The sequence below is a fragment of the Thalassophryne amazonica genome, chromosome 18 (genome assembly GCF_902500255.1).
Source record: "Thalassophryne amazonica chromosome 18, fThaAma1.1, whole genome shotgun sequence".
NCBI classification, from domain to species: Eukaryota; Metazoa; Chordata; class Actinopteri; order Batrachoidiformes; family Batrachoididae; genus Thalassophryne; species Thalassophryne amazonica.
In genome coordinates, this window is record NC_047120.1 from 72,325,338 (window position 1) to 72,339,635 (window position 14,298).

The 14,298-nt window shown below is 43.4% G+C and overlaps 1 protein-coding gene across 2 annotated transcripts in view; it reads right to left on the reverse strand.

Moving 5' to 3' along the window:
• pemt (phosphatidylethanolamine N-methyltransferase) overlaps positions 1–14,298 on the reverse strand; it is a 198,622-nt gene that overhangs the window by 39,711 nt on the left and 144,613 nt on the right. For both annotated transcript variants that reach the window (XM_034193744.1, XM_034193743.1), the window contains one exon: positions 4,643–4,717. In XM_034193744.1, coding sequence (XP_034049635.1) covers positions 4,643–4,717 — 75 coding nt within the window. The remainder of the gene's footprint in view (positions 1–4,642; positions 4,718–14,298) is intronic.

Here is a 14,298-nt window from a genome sequence, read left to right on the forward strand (position 1 = left end):
CCTGAAGAGGGCAAAGCACCTTTTTCCGGTCGAGAACCATGGCCTCGGATTTGGAGGTGCTGATTTTCATCCCGGATGCTTCACACTCGGCTGCAAACTGCCTAGTGCACGCTGAAGGTCCTGATTGACGAAGCCAACAGAACCACATCATCCACAAACAGCAGAGATGAGATTCTGTGGTTCCCAAACTAGACCCCTTCTACACCCTGGCTGCGCCTAGAAATTCTGTCCATAAAAATAATGAACAGAACCGGTGACAAAGGGCAGCCCTGGCGGAGGCCAACGTGCACTGAAACAGGTTTGACTTACTACCGGCAATGCGAACCAAGCTCCTGCTGCGGTCATACAGGGACCGGATAGCCCTTAGCAAAGGACCCCGGACCCCGTACTCCCGGAGCACTCCCCACAGGGTGCCCCGAGGGACACGGTCGACGCCTTCTCCAGATCCACAAAACACATGTGGACTGGTTGGGCGAACTCCCATGAACCCTCGAGCACCCGATGGAGCGTGTAGAGCTGGTCCAGTGTGCTGGACCAGGACGAAAACTATACTGCTCCTCCTGAATCCGAGGTTCGACCAACGGTCGAATTCTCCTCTCCAGTACTCTGGAATAATTTTGCTCTGTCTTTAATCATGTTCAAACTTATTTAAACAGGGTGTTCGTAGTGACTATGGCTTGAAATGTGCTTGATCCACTTGCCCCATCTGGACATCATGTGTTGCAGTTCTGACCGAGGGCGCAGCTCCTTTCTTTTGTTTTTAGGTGGGTTGCCAGGTCTGCACTTCATAAACCAGCCTGTTAGGACACCAGCCAGATTAAGCCATTCATCCTGTTCTTGCACAGTTTTAGATCGCGGGTGATTGTAGTAGACCAGCACTGTGTGGAACAGCCCTGTTACAGGTGATAGCGAGTGGAAAGGTAACCTGAATTTTACCCATGAGGGGGCTAAATCTGTGGCAGTGGATTCCCGGTGAAGGAGTGCACCCTGTCAGACGGGCACGAATCACTATACATTTTAAATTTTGATATTAAGAAAACTGAAGTGATAGGTTTGGTAGCACCACTGGGACCCGTCTGCTAAATCTGGTTTTGTTGGCCCAGTATATGAAGTCAACCATCACAAACCGAGGGATTAAAGTGGACACTGATATGAAATTTTGACAGTCATATTAGGGCACTTGTCAAATCAAGCTTTTTAAATTTGAGACAGCTGGTCAAAATAAAGCCAAACACTTTGAAACAGTAATCCAGGCCTTTCTTCCTACGCGGCTGGATTACTGTAACTCACTGTATGTGGGGGTTAGTGCGTCCTCCACTGCCGGTCTCCTGATGGTGCAGAATGCTGCTGAACATCTTTTAACCGGCACACGTAAATATGAGCACATTTCTCCTTTTTAGCCTCACTCCACTGGCTGCCCTTTCGGATTCATTTAAAAAATCCTTTTATTTGTTTTTAAATCCCCGAATGCTCTTGCTCCACCCTCCCTCTCCGAGTTCCTACACCCTCATAAACCCACCCGCTCTCTCAGCTCAGCTGATCAGCTGCTCCTGAGTGTGCCGAAAACTAAATGGAAGCTCAGAGGGGATCGAACATTCGCTGCTGTGGCTCCAAAATGATGTATGGACCTGCCTCAGTAGATTAGACAGACCTCATCTCTGTCTGCTTTTAAATCTCTTCTGAAAACCATCTTTTCTCCTTGACCACTTTGACATCATGCATTTATTTGAGTTTATCTTACTGATTTTTATCGGTTGTTATTTTATCATATGGTTGTTATTCTTTAATTATTAGGGCCCAAGTAGGAAAAGTCCTATGAGGACCGTATTGTAGTTGTGCTGTTTATTATTATTTATTATTATTCACACTTTTCAAATCCAAATTTCGGCCCTTTCCCATGCTCAAAAACCCATCTCGCACATGGTCACAGCGAAATGGCAAAATAGCGCCCCCTAGAAATTTTGAAAAAAACCCTCCGCAGTGGGTTTTTTTTTTAATCGTAGCCTCACGAAATTCGGTACAACATATTTACCATACTAGAACACACAAAAAAGTCTCTTAACATCATGGTGAAATGTCGATAGGAAGTCGGTCATTTTGATTTTAAGTTTCGATTTTGAGGTAATTTTTCCAGTACTTACATTTGAACGAACTCGTCCTAGGGATTTCATCCAATCGTCTTCAAATTTGGTCAACATTATCATGACCCAATGATGATCAAAAGATATCAAAAGAATGTAATTAGGTCAAAAGGCGTGGCTGCTAGGGTTCGTCAAACTTTGGCGAGCTTTTCGGAGCACGCTGTTTCACTTCGAACAAAAGTCACACCCACATACTTCATCGTAGATCCTTCACACTTGCTGGACATGATGAGGCTCCGCCTTGAACGTCTGCATATGTTAACTTCCCACCTCTGCCATAGCGCCCCCCAAAGTGGTAACAGGAAATGTCCTGTTTTTACTTTAACAGGCACTGATGTCACATAGTTAACCCAATCAACTTCATTCCACTTCTAAAACATGCAGAACAAGTTGATGAACGTGTGTGTGATCGCCGTGAAGTTACGAGTAATGGCGTCCATGTGGTGGCGTATCGAATATCGCCCCTTCGCCATGAAATTACGTTCTTCCTTCTGACGGCTTTAATTTTGTCATATCATCATGAAAACTGATACACATTCAAGCACGACAACCTCTTACAATTCATAGGGGCGTCACCCATGGGCGGGGCAAGATGCCTCAATAATACCCCCTAAAAACTTTCAAAAACCCCTCCCCATAGTGGTTTGTTTGGAGTGGGGAGATGAAAATTGGTACACACATGTGACTTGCATAGACGTACAAAAAAGTCTCTTGCACCATGGGTCTACTCCAAACAGGAAGTTGGCCATTTTGAATTTTCTTGTCATTTTGGCGTGATTTCCACACGTATTTGAATGAACTCCTCTTAGAGCAGGGGTGGCCGAGGTCGGTCCTCGAGAGCCACCTTTCTGACACTCTTAGTTATCTCCCTGCTCAAACACACCTGAATCCAATGAAAGGCTCACTAAAACTCTGCTAACGAGTCTTTCATTGGATTCAGGTGTGTTTGAGCAGGGAGACAACTAAGAGTGTCAGGAAGGTGGCTCTCAAGGACTGAACTTGGCCACCCCTGTCTTAGGGATTTTGTCAAATGCACTTCAAATTTCTTTCAGAGCATCCAGAGATGATACTGACCAAAAGTTATTGAAAGCTTTTCTCTATGTCGAAGGGTGTGGCGCCATAGCGGCCACACCCTTCGACATGAAACATCAAGTCATGATAACTCCTTCATGCTTTGCCTGATTGACTTGAAACTTCACGTGTGATGACAGTTGGCCCCTTAACACTCCTAGCCCCTCTGTTTGTGCTCTGAGCGCCCCCTAGTGGATGAACCATCAACTTATCATAACTCCTTCATGCATTACCTGATTGACTTGAAACTTCACATGTGTAATGAGGGTCAGCCGCTTAACACACCTGGCCACTCTGTTTGTGCACTGAGCGCCCCCTAGTGGATGAACCATCAACTTCTCATAACTCCTTCGTGCATTGACTGATTTGCTTGAAACTTGAACTGTGTGATTACGGTCTGCCCCGTACACACCTGGCCCCTCTATATGTACACTGAGCGCCCCCCAGTGGATGAACCAATGCATTGTGTGATTTGCTTGAAATCTGAACTGTGTGACGAGTGGTTGCCCCTCTATACACATGCCCACATCTGGTGACAAGGGGACGCGCTGGCCTGGGCCGGCGGTCGCACGGAAGAAGGCCCGTATATGACTACTTGCAGTCCTAGTTTTAGTTGTATTTGTTTACAATTTTATATTTTATGTGAATTCTGATGATTTTTATTTATTCTTCTGTACAGCATGTTGGTCCACTGTGGTTGTTTAAAGTGCTTAACAAATAAAGCTGGTTGGTTGGATACATAAACATCACGATTATTATTACTATTGTATCAGAGTGAAATTGTGAACTGGCAGCATAGCATTAGCCACTGAACATTTGCAGAACAATGAAAAAATAATGAGAATAATCAACAAAACAGCTCACTGTTTGCCTCAACTCTTCACAAATCAAATAATACATTGTATTTATGTCTCTCCCAATCAAGACATCAAGTCAGGCAGACACGGAGCAGGTCCAGCCTACACCATGTGTTCTATAACTTACACAATCAAAGTCAGGTCTACATATTCCTGAAGCCTCTGAGCTCGCTGCTCAGCACGGCGCCATCAGAACGGCCCGTTTTCACCTCATATTTTCAGCCCTCTTCCCCGTCTTTCTGCATGCAGGTATAGTGTCCAAAAGCAGATCACAGACGATACGAACGCAAAGACAAATGCAAGACAATCAAAGTTACTCAGTTCAAGTTTTTAACCATTCTGAGACTTAATGACCTTTAGGTTTGACTTAAAAAAAAAAAGAAAAAAAAAAGAAGAAAGTAACAGAAACCATGCGTCCACTCGCCTCATGAGGTCGACGTTTCCATAAAACCAGTTTTGCAAAAAAGAAAGAAACACAAATAAGAAACAGAGGTGTCAGTGGATGTGTGTTGTTCTGAGGTCAAAGTGTGTAGCTGACCTCACGGTGTCTGTGCAGGCAAACAGAGGACTTACCCCTCAAATATTATTGCCACTTTGTACGACGCAGCGACGAGGGCAGTCAGGATCAAACCCACGGGACTGGCACCGCTGCAGGAGGGAGAGGGTTAAAGAAAACTTAAAAAGGAGCATCTACAGAACTGTGCAAAAGCAAAGCGGCTGCAGAAGCAATGAAAGCTTCTAAAACTGAATTTTTTAGGGTGAACAATCCACAAAAAGACCATGTTGTTCATTTCATTATTCAGTGATTATTTTCCCGTTTGCTGTCTTCACAGAATTCTGCACTGAGCTGCAAGCTGACAAATTAATGAAGGATTTTCTCATCTGAAAATATCAGTTCCTGAATAAAACAGACAGTTGATCCAGCAGTGGAGTTTGTTTTATCGATTTTTCCCCCTGCAGGTGACAGAAACATATATGGGAAACTAATTAGGCAAATCAAAGTTGCTCTTTTGATCAAAGTTCAACAGATGCCACAGGATTTGTCTTCACTCTGGGCCTGACTTACTAAAGGTTTCTGTGTGTTAAAATGTGATTAAACACTGGCTGATTTGCTAACACAGCGCCCTGACGATGGAGTCTGTCAAATGTCTAAAGTACAAAGTACGTATTGTCCATTTTGCACATTTGTCTTCATGAATATGCAATTTGGGGTTTGCCCACCCGAGTCCACAAAATTATGGGAGGGAACATACAGATAGGTTTGCACATGCAACACAATATTTGTAGTCGTGCATTGTGCACAAGTTGATCACCCGTATTACCCCACCCCCCTTCAGTACATGTTCTTTGAGTGTCTGTCATATATGGTGGACCACGAAAATGCATGAGGAACTGATACAAATTTTGAAAATCCGTTTGGGTTTGTGTTTGTCCTACAAAAGTCCTTTTCCAATTCACTAACTGTTTTTCTTGTCAGCTGATGTCTGCAGAGTCTGCTGGAAAGTTTTGTGCGTGCTTAAAACTTTGAGTGGACATTATTAGGTGGCACACTTTCCCGGTGTCTGCACGTTTCTTTACTGTTCTGTCCTCTACTTGTTTTTTACTTTGATGATACTCATGCACTTATATCCTGTGGTCATCTGATGCTTCAGACTGGGCTTCTGACTGGCCAAAGCTCCAGCGTGGGGTCTGAATTCTGCACGAGCGGAGAGAGGACTGACATAGCAACATGCAGCACAACTGTTCCAGGTCAGACTTAACTGAAGAAAAAGACAGCGCAGCTGTGTGCTTTTGAATCTTTTCTCTGGACATCAGAGTGCCCAGTGGATTCTCTTGGCGAGAATGCACCACAGAGTTCTTTGATGACTTGCTGTTGCATCCGCAATGAATACCACCATAGTGGAGAGGATGCTGTCAGCACATGAACACAGTGAGGAAGTCTGACGTCATGATCCCCAAGCAAGCCAGATTCTATCCACATTTGTGTTCAGACCTCAGCAAACCCCACTCAAATCTGGCTCTCCTTAGAGCATATGTGTCTTGAAAGCGGGAAAATCATTCTGCTGAATGCAGCTCTCTGTGTTACCAGTGGAAAGTGATATCTGTCCATTAGAGCCCCAAATCCATGGACACCAATGGATTATGTGATTTTGCCACTGGACAAAATGTAACTAATCCATTTTTCTCTATCAGTCACAGTGTGACAACACCTTTTGTTGGGGATCTCACAAATGAAACCCGCAAATAAAACCTCTTTCATTGATTTCTCTGATGACTGCCTCAAATTCTGAATCAATAGATTACACTGCTTCTTCTACATAGTTTTTTATGTTTAATAACCAACGGTGAGCAGCATTTTAATATGCACATGATTATTTGAACAACTACATCCATTCATACCAGGGGGTGGGAGGTGTTGTCCAGGATGCTAAGCAGATTCCTCAGCATCCTCCTCCTGACACCTCCACCACAGACTCCAGCTCCACCCCCAAGACAGAGCCAGCGCTCCTGATGATCTTGCTGCGTCTGTTCATGTCAAGCTGCCTTCAGCCTGCTGCCCAGCACACTACATCATAGAAGATGACGCTGGAGGACCACTGAGTGATAAAACATCTGCAACATATTTCTGAAAACACTGAAAGCTCTGAGCCTCAAGAGGAAGTACAGTCGGCTCTGACCTTCTTATACACAACATCTGTGTTGACAGTCCAGTCCAGTTTGTTGTCTATGTGGACACCCAGGTACTTGTAGTAGTCCACAATGTCCACCTCCATTCCACTGATGGTAACTGGGTTTGGACAGGTCTTCTGTCTTCCGCAGTCCACCACCAGGTCATTCGTCTTAGATACACTGAGCTGCAGGTGGTTGAGTCCACATCACTCCACAAACCTGTGCACCACACTCCTGTACTCAGCCTCCTCGTGACTGCCGATGCAGCCCACAATGGCAGAGTTGTCTGAAAACTTCTGCAGGTGGCAGGACTGTGGCCAGAACCTGAAGTCTGAGATGTGGAGTGTGAACAGGAACGGAGACAAGGACCATCCCCTGCGGTGCCCCCTGTGGTGCCCCCTCTGCTCCTGATGCTGTCAGATGTAATATCCTGAAGCCTCACATACTGTGGACAGCCTGTCAGGTAGTTGGTAATCCAGCCACCAATGGAGCCTCCACCTTCATGTCACGTAGCTTATTGTTGAGCAAGTCAGGCCAGATGGTGTTGAACACACCGGAGAAGTTGAACAACATGACTTTAACAGTGCTGCCTGGTTCCTTCAGGTGAAATTCAGCTCTGTGCAGCATGACGATGATGGCATCCTCCATTCCCCTGTTGGTCCCCTCGCACCAACTCAAAGCTGGGTAACTCACCACAGAGTCCGGTATGTTGTTGTGCAGCCACGTCTCCGTGAAGCACAAGACTGAGCCCTCATGAAACACACTCTCACTCCTCACAAGTGAGGTTAATTTGTTCATTTTGTTCACCAATGATCTTACATTCCCCATCACAATGGAAGGCAGATACGACGATATCTCCTCTTCCTACAAAGGACAATCTGGCCTACATATCGCTGCTGACACACTGACAGATTTGTTTCATCATGAAAGTAAAAATGTTCACATGCCGTCTCTCTGGTACACAGACAATAACAGCAGCTGCACCATCAGTGCTGAACAGCTGACGTGTGACTGTTGGACTGAAAGGATCCATAATGTGGAGCAACGGTGGGAATAATTCATCATTACATCACCTACACAAACAGCAAACTCAAGTCTGAAAAAAAGGACGTTTTTCATTTTTTTTAAATGACGTTTTTGCGATCTTTAGATTACAAAACTGCTTGACAGCAGTGGCACATTTTGATTAAAGTGTTTGGTGCGTGTGCACCATGAAGCCACGTTCCAGAAATATTTTGTGTATAATCAGTAAATCCAGATGTTTTTTTTTTTTTTTTTTTTTTTTTTTTTTTTTTTTTTTTAAATCGAGGAGCACGGCATGCATCACAACAAAAGCTCCAATTTCAGTTTCTAAATGTAATTAAGTCTTCTTTGACAGAATGATTACAAGTGGAGTCTGGGAGCATGTGCTGCTGGTGCTCTTTCACAACACCACACTTATACCTCAAGTTCCGGATGGCAACCACCCAGACAGACAACTGGTGCATTTCACCATCCCTTAAGTCCCAGTCACATGGCACTAAAGGAGGACACTGAAGCCAGAGCGAAACAAGAAATGTGGACTTTCAGAGACATCGTTTAGTTCCTGTAGCTGGCGCTTCGTCAGAATATTCAAACTGTTGAAAAATGTGAACGAATCCTCATGACAACTTCACTTTGTCCATATTCCATTTTGCTTTCTGTCTTGACGGTTCCTCATCGTTTTGCGTAGTTCTCATACTGTCAGCGTCTGACTGTCGCCCAACCTCCCAAGTCTGACATCTTGCATGAACACTGACGATATCTGAACGGATCAATAACTAAAGATCCGACAAGCTGAACGTGACTCGTCCATGTGTGGGACGAAAAGCAACGTTTTCATACAGAAACAATAGTGGCAAGAACATTTTATCAACTACTTTAACTATTTACACACGTTCCAGCTGTTTGTGCCTGGAATGGCATGTGTACATGTGCGTGTGCGCACACACACATTCCAGCCACAAACAGCTGGAACCACCGTGCGCACACACACGTTCATCATGAATGTTTCGTTTTGATTTTGTTTAAAGTGTCATGGTCGGTGTTTGCTTCGTTTTTCTTTTGTTAGTTTTGGTTTTGTTTCGTTCCTTTATGCGTTCTTGATTTGCAGCTTTTTCTGTGATAGGAGAAGTGCCAGAAATGACAGAATTGACATTAATGGAGTTATTCTATCGGTATTAATGTTATTTATAAATCAAAACCATAAGTCAGCATGACTTTAATTTTCAAGACCTCCGCCTGACCAGAGCGTTGTGACTGATAGAGTTTGCTTTATGGCTGCTCTCAGAGTGCCTCTGTGCTGGGAGCTCTGTAGTGAACAAGTGCTTCCAGCAGGGGCAGAATGTTCAAAGACAAGAGTGTGGTCTCATTGTTTGGGTCTGTTGTTACTTTTTGTCAGGGATTTGGCCAGGTCAGGGTGCTGAGCCCTTATTTTTCCCCTTTTCATGGTTTCCCGTCTGCTGCGGCTTTGATTTATTAGTAATTATTTTCATCATGGTTTATTCTGGCATGTTTTCTTGCCACTTTATTCTTATGATTCACTAGTTATTTCATTTTCATCATATGGTTATTCTCTGTTTTGTCACTTTGTTTTCCTTGTTACTTTTTACTTTGGCCTTTCATTCTGTTCTAGTTTTCAGTCATTATTTAGTTATCACTTGTTCCTCTTGGTTATAATATTTGTTGTACTGTTATGTCAGGATTTGTTTTGGTTATTGTTTGTTCACTGCTGCTTCTTATGGTTTTTCTTACTGCCTTGTTTTCTTTAGTCAGTTTGTGTTTAATGTCATTTTAGTATTTTGCTCCATGTCTTGTGTTCTAGTTCTTGTTTAGTTTAGTCCTCATGTTCATGTCTGATTTCTGTTCAGTAATATTATATTCAGTTGTAGCTTTGTACTTATTTCTGTTTCACTCCACATCCTGCACCTACATTCCTGTCTTCATCTCTCACAGCCAGTTGATTAAGTTCTCTCTGCACCTGCCATGTGTCCCTGTCTCTCACTTTAACTCTGTCTGCTTTGTGTTTTCATTTAGTCACGCTCTTGACACCTGTTCACAAATCTTTGTTTTCTTCACTCCACCTTGTGTTGTCCTCCCTCACTATCTTGCACAATGTAGTATCTTCATTCACTAGCCACGCCCCTTCTCGATTTTTCCTCACTGCACCATGTTAACACCTGTCTTATTTAATCTCCACCCAGCCACCACACCCTTGCTCGTTTGTTGTCTTTGTACACTTACCAGCTCTGTTTCCAGTCCAGTTTTTGCTTTGCCGTGTATACTGATCCTGCTTTGTATTTTTTGACTTTGCCTTTTGCCTCGCCCATGATGTCTGTGTCTGCTCGTGCCTCTGAACCCTGCTTAACCATGACTGCGTTTTTGCCTGACCCTGTTTGTGCTTCTGCCTCGCTGACTGATCACCTGTGTACCGAACCAGAGCCTGAATTAAAGACAATGATCTCTTCTACATCCAAGTCTAGTCTGAGAGTTTGCATTTTGGGTCCTGACAATTCAGGTGCCTGCCACCTGCCTTGTCTGACACTTTTAATATTACTAGAAGCTATTGTGGCATTAAAACTTAAATTTGTTTTATTAGTAGTTGTAGATGTACCAGAGACAATATTGGAATTTATCTGTTATCGGTTATCTGTAACTTCTGATACATGTTTGGGTGGTTTATTGTTTTATCTTTATCGAAGATAACTTTTCAGTTATCTGATTATCTGTTATCGAAGTTAATTTTTTGGTTATCTGTGCCCACCACTGGCTCTACCGTACTGTTGTGATGAAAAGGGAGCTGAGCCAAAAAGTGAAGCTCTCGATCTATTGGTCAATCCTCATTCCTACTCTCACCTATGGTCATGAGGGTTGGGTCATGACTAGGGATGGGTACTGATAAGATTTTATCAATATCGATGCCATTATCGATTCTGCTTATCGATCCGATTCCTTATCGATTCCCTTATCGATACCTTTTGTACTAAAAGTAGGCTTTACAGGTTTTCTATGTATTTCATTGAGTCTTAAAGTAAATAAATATCTCTATCGTTCTAACTTGACTCGTCAGAGAGCCGCGCAGTGTTTGGAGCTGTGTGAACAGAACGGAGGATGATTCTTGTTTCTTTCTCCCAAGAAACAAGACAGGAGTCCCAGTTAGTGACTTTAATCTGCACAAAAGTGACTCACGATTGACATAATCAGGGATGAAAGTGGTGAAAAATAAGAAAAGCTGAAACCCAAATTACCCCCCCAACACCACCTGCACAAAAATGTTTGAATTCTAGAAGCTCTGAAATGTAATCTGGGACTATTCCAGACAATAAACTACAGTGAGTGCAGCATCCATTTAGTGAGAAAAAAACCCAACTTTCCTTATTTAACTTCATTCCAGTAGTATTCTGCTCTTACTAGGATGCAGCAGTTTTCTAGTTTGGCAGATAGTTCTGGAGGAAATAACTGAAGAAATTAACACATTGAAAATATGGTTTGACTGAAACAAACTGTCATTAAACTTAAATAAAACAGGGATGAAGTGGAGGTGTGAGAGTCACTAGGTGTTCACAGGAAACACTTATTTCTGTATGTATGTGTTTATTTATTTATGTATGTTCATTGTTAGTTGGTTTTATATTTTCTTTTGTGTTTTTATTCAGGTTCTTTTTGTCGCTTTCTCTAAAATTGTATATAATAATTAGATTAGTTATTATTACTATTATTGTTGTGCTTGCTATTATTATTAATATATAAACAAAAATAAATTTAAAAATATCACAATCTGTAATACATTCGACTCTTTTACGACAACAAACAAGCTGCAACTGCTTAATGCTAATTTTAACATTGAAAATGCCATAGACATGCTAATGTGTTAGCATCGGTCCCGTTTTTGTTATAAAATACATCTATCAACTGTTTCGAAGACCATAACAGGTCAGTTTAACATAAAAACGGTAAATAATACTCACAGCCATATGCTCCTTAGGGTTTTAGTGGGGGAAAGTGAAAGAAAAAAATTAATCAATGAAGCAATGATCGAAGCACTGTTTCGATCTGCGAATCACTGCTTCGATTGGTTCAAGGTTCAAAGCAAAGCCACGCTGCAGAAAAGTTGATTACAGACCCGCTGCAGGGTCTGTAATCAATGTAGAGAAATTATAATTTTCCTGACAAACACCCCCAAAAACAATGGCCACTCTGAAGGACCGATAAGGGAATCGTTAAGTAAAAAGGTTATTGATGTCGGTGGATCGAATCATTTCTTAACGATACCCGAAAGGAACTGGTTCTCGATACTCATCCCTAGTCATGACCGAAAGAACTAGATCGCGGGTACAAGCGGCCGAAATGGGCTTCCTCAGGAGGGTGGCTGGTGTCTCCCTTAGAGATAGGGTTAGAAGTTCGGTCATCCATGGGGAGCTCGAGTAGAGTCACTACTCCTTCACGTTGAAAGGAGCCAGCTGAGGTGGTTCGGGCATCTCCTGGGTGCCTCCCTAGGGAGATGTTCCAGGCATGTCCATCTGGGAGGAGATCCTGGGGAAGACCCAGGACTAGGTGGAGAGATTATATCTTCACACTGGCCTGGGAACACCATGGGATCCCCCAGTCAGAGGTGGCCCAGGAAAGGGAAGTCTGGGGTCCCCTGCTGGAGCTGTCACTCCCGCAACCTGAACCTGGAAAAGCAGTTGAAGATGAATGAATGAATGTATTCTGTTTTTATTAACATTTTACAAAACGTCCCAACTTCATTGGAATTGGGGTTGTACATGGAAAGTGAAAATTACCCACAATTCATTCCTGTGCATCTGTGAAGCAATGACGAGGTAAAAAGTTGCTTGGCAAAGGAAACTTTTCTTCATTCCATGTCCATCTCCAGCAAGCATGTAAATCTGTGAACTATTTGAAATCTGGCTTGACTGCTGGATATTTGGACAGATGAGGTTGACACTTGACCCCTTAACAATGGACTTCCTGACACATTTGGTCGCCATCGTAAAACGGCGCATCATATTCATGCAAACACACTCAGGGTGCTCTTTTCAAAAGGAAGAGGACGTGAGTGACAGGTGTTGCTGCTGAGTAATGACCCTGTTTGCTTGTGCAACATGCTGAGTTCTTAATGTGGGGACAAAATGTAGGTCGTGTCTTTGGGGTAATTTAAATTTCTTCAATAATGACTGTTTGACTTTGTACAAGTGAGAACAAGCGTATTCCTGCTGGTTAATGACAAAAAGGTTCCTGCATATACAGCGTGTGGACGCACACACACACACACACACACACACACACACACACACACACACACACACACACACACACACACACACACACACACACACACACACACACACACACACACACACACACACACACACACACACACACACACACACAGAGTCTCAGGTGATGTGTATGTGTGTGTGTTATTGAGCAGGTACAGAAACGATGCATACCACACCGACCCTGGACACACATGTTCCTCCTCAGAGTTGTGTGTTGACAGGAAGAAGAGGAGTTTTTTGGGGGCTTCCATCCCGTAGGCAGCGTGTTTACTGAGCACTGCCACACGCTACAGTGACTTAGAATGATTCACAGATCGCGTGTCGTACTTTGTGGCAAATCTCACACCTGACACTCAGGTGAATTTATGATCTCAGGCTGAAGATGATGGCAGCATCCAGTTAAACACGGATGTAAAACATGTACCAAAAATCATTTAGAGAACTTTACAGTCAAGCAGAAAAATCACACAAACACCAGATTTTAAGTCAAAAACAACAATTTCCTGCTGTAACACTGTTGGAATATTGTAATAAATTGCTCGCGTTAGATGTGATGATGGACTGGTTGTCTGCATGGGTGGTTGGCATCCAGGACCAAAGGCAGTTTCAAAATGTAGTTTTAATGTTATCTGTTATTACCAGCAGCTGTACGTCTTGTTCCAGGTGTCCAAATGAATGACCTCACTGTGTCACTGCCAAACGAGGAGGACAAAATAAACCAGCAGAGAGAAAAAATAATAATAATGAATGTCTCCTGCCATCCACATGCGTAATGTGTGGTCATGGTGGTGATACAGCCGAAGAGATCAGATCTGGACCTGGAGTTTAACTGTATGCTTCTCAGATTGGTGCTTCACGCAAAAAAAAAAAAAAAAAACACCTCCACAAAAAGCAGCATTAGTTTTGGCTTCCAGGTGATGGAGCAGATCTGCTAATGTGGGCAGACTCAGCTGGTCCAAAGTGGACTCAGGTCTCAGTGTTATGTGTCGGACGCAGCTCGGAGAACCGACCAGCGTTTGAAGGACCCAGTATGAAATAAGCAGAGCACGGTACAAAGGCTAACTGAATTTAATACATAACAGTGAAAATATAATAACAGAAAGGTGCGGTCTGGCGTGGTGCGCTCCCAGCAGCGCTAACGGTCCGGAGCCAGAAGCTGTTTCGGACCCAAGGACCCCGCCGACACCCCCCAGGTGGCCGCAACAACCGAGTCTGTGAAAGAAGGAACCATTATGTGAGTCCACACTCTACACACAGAAC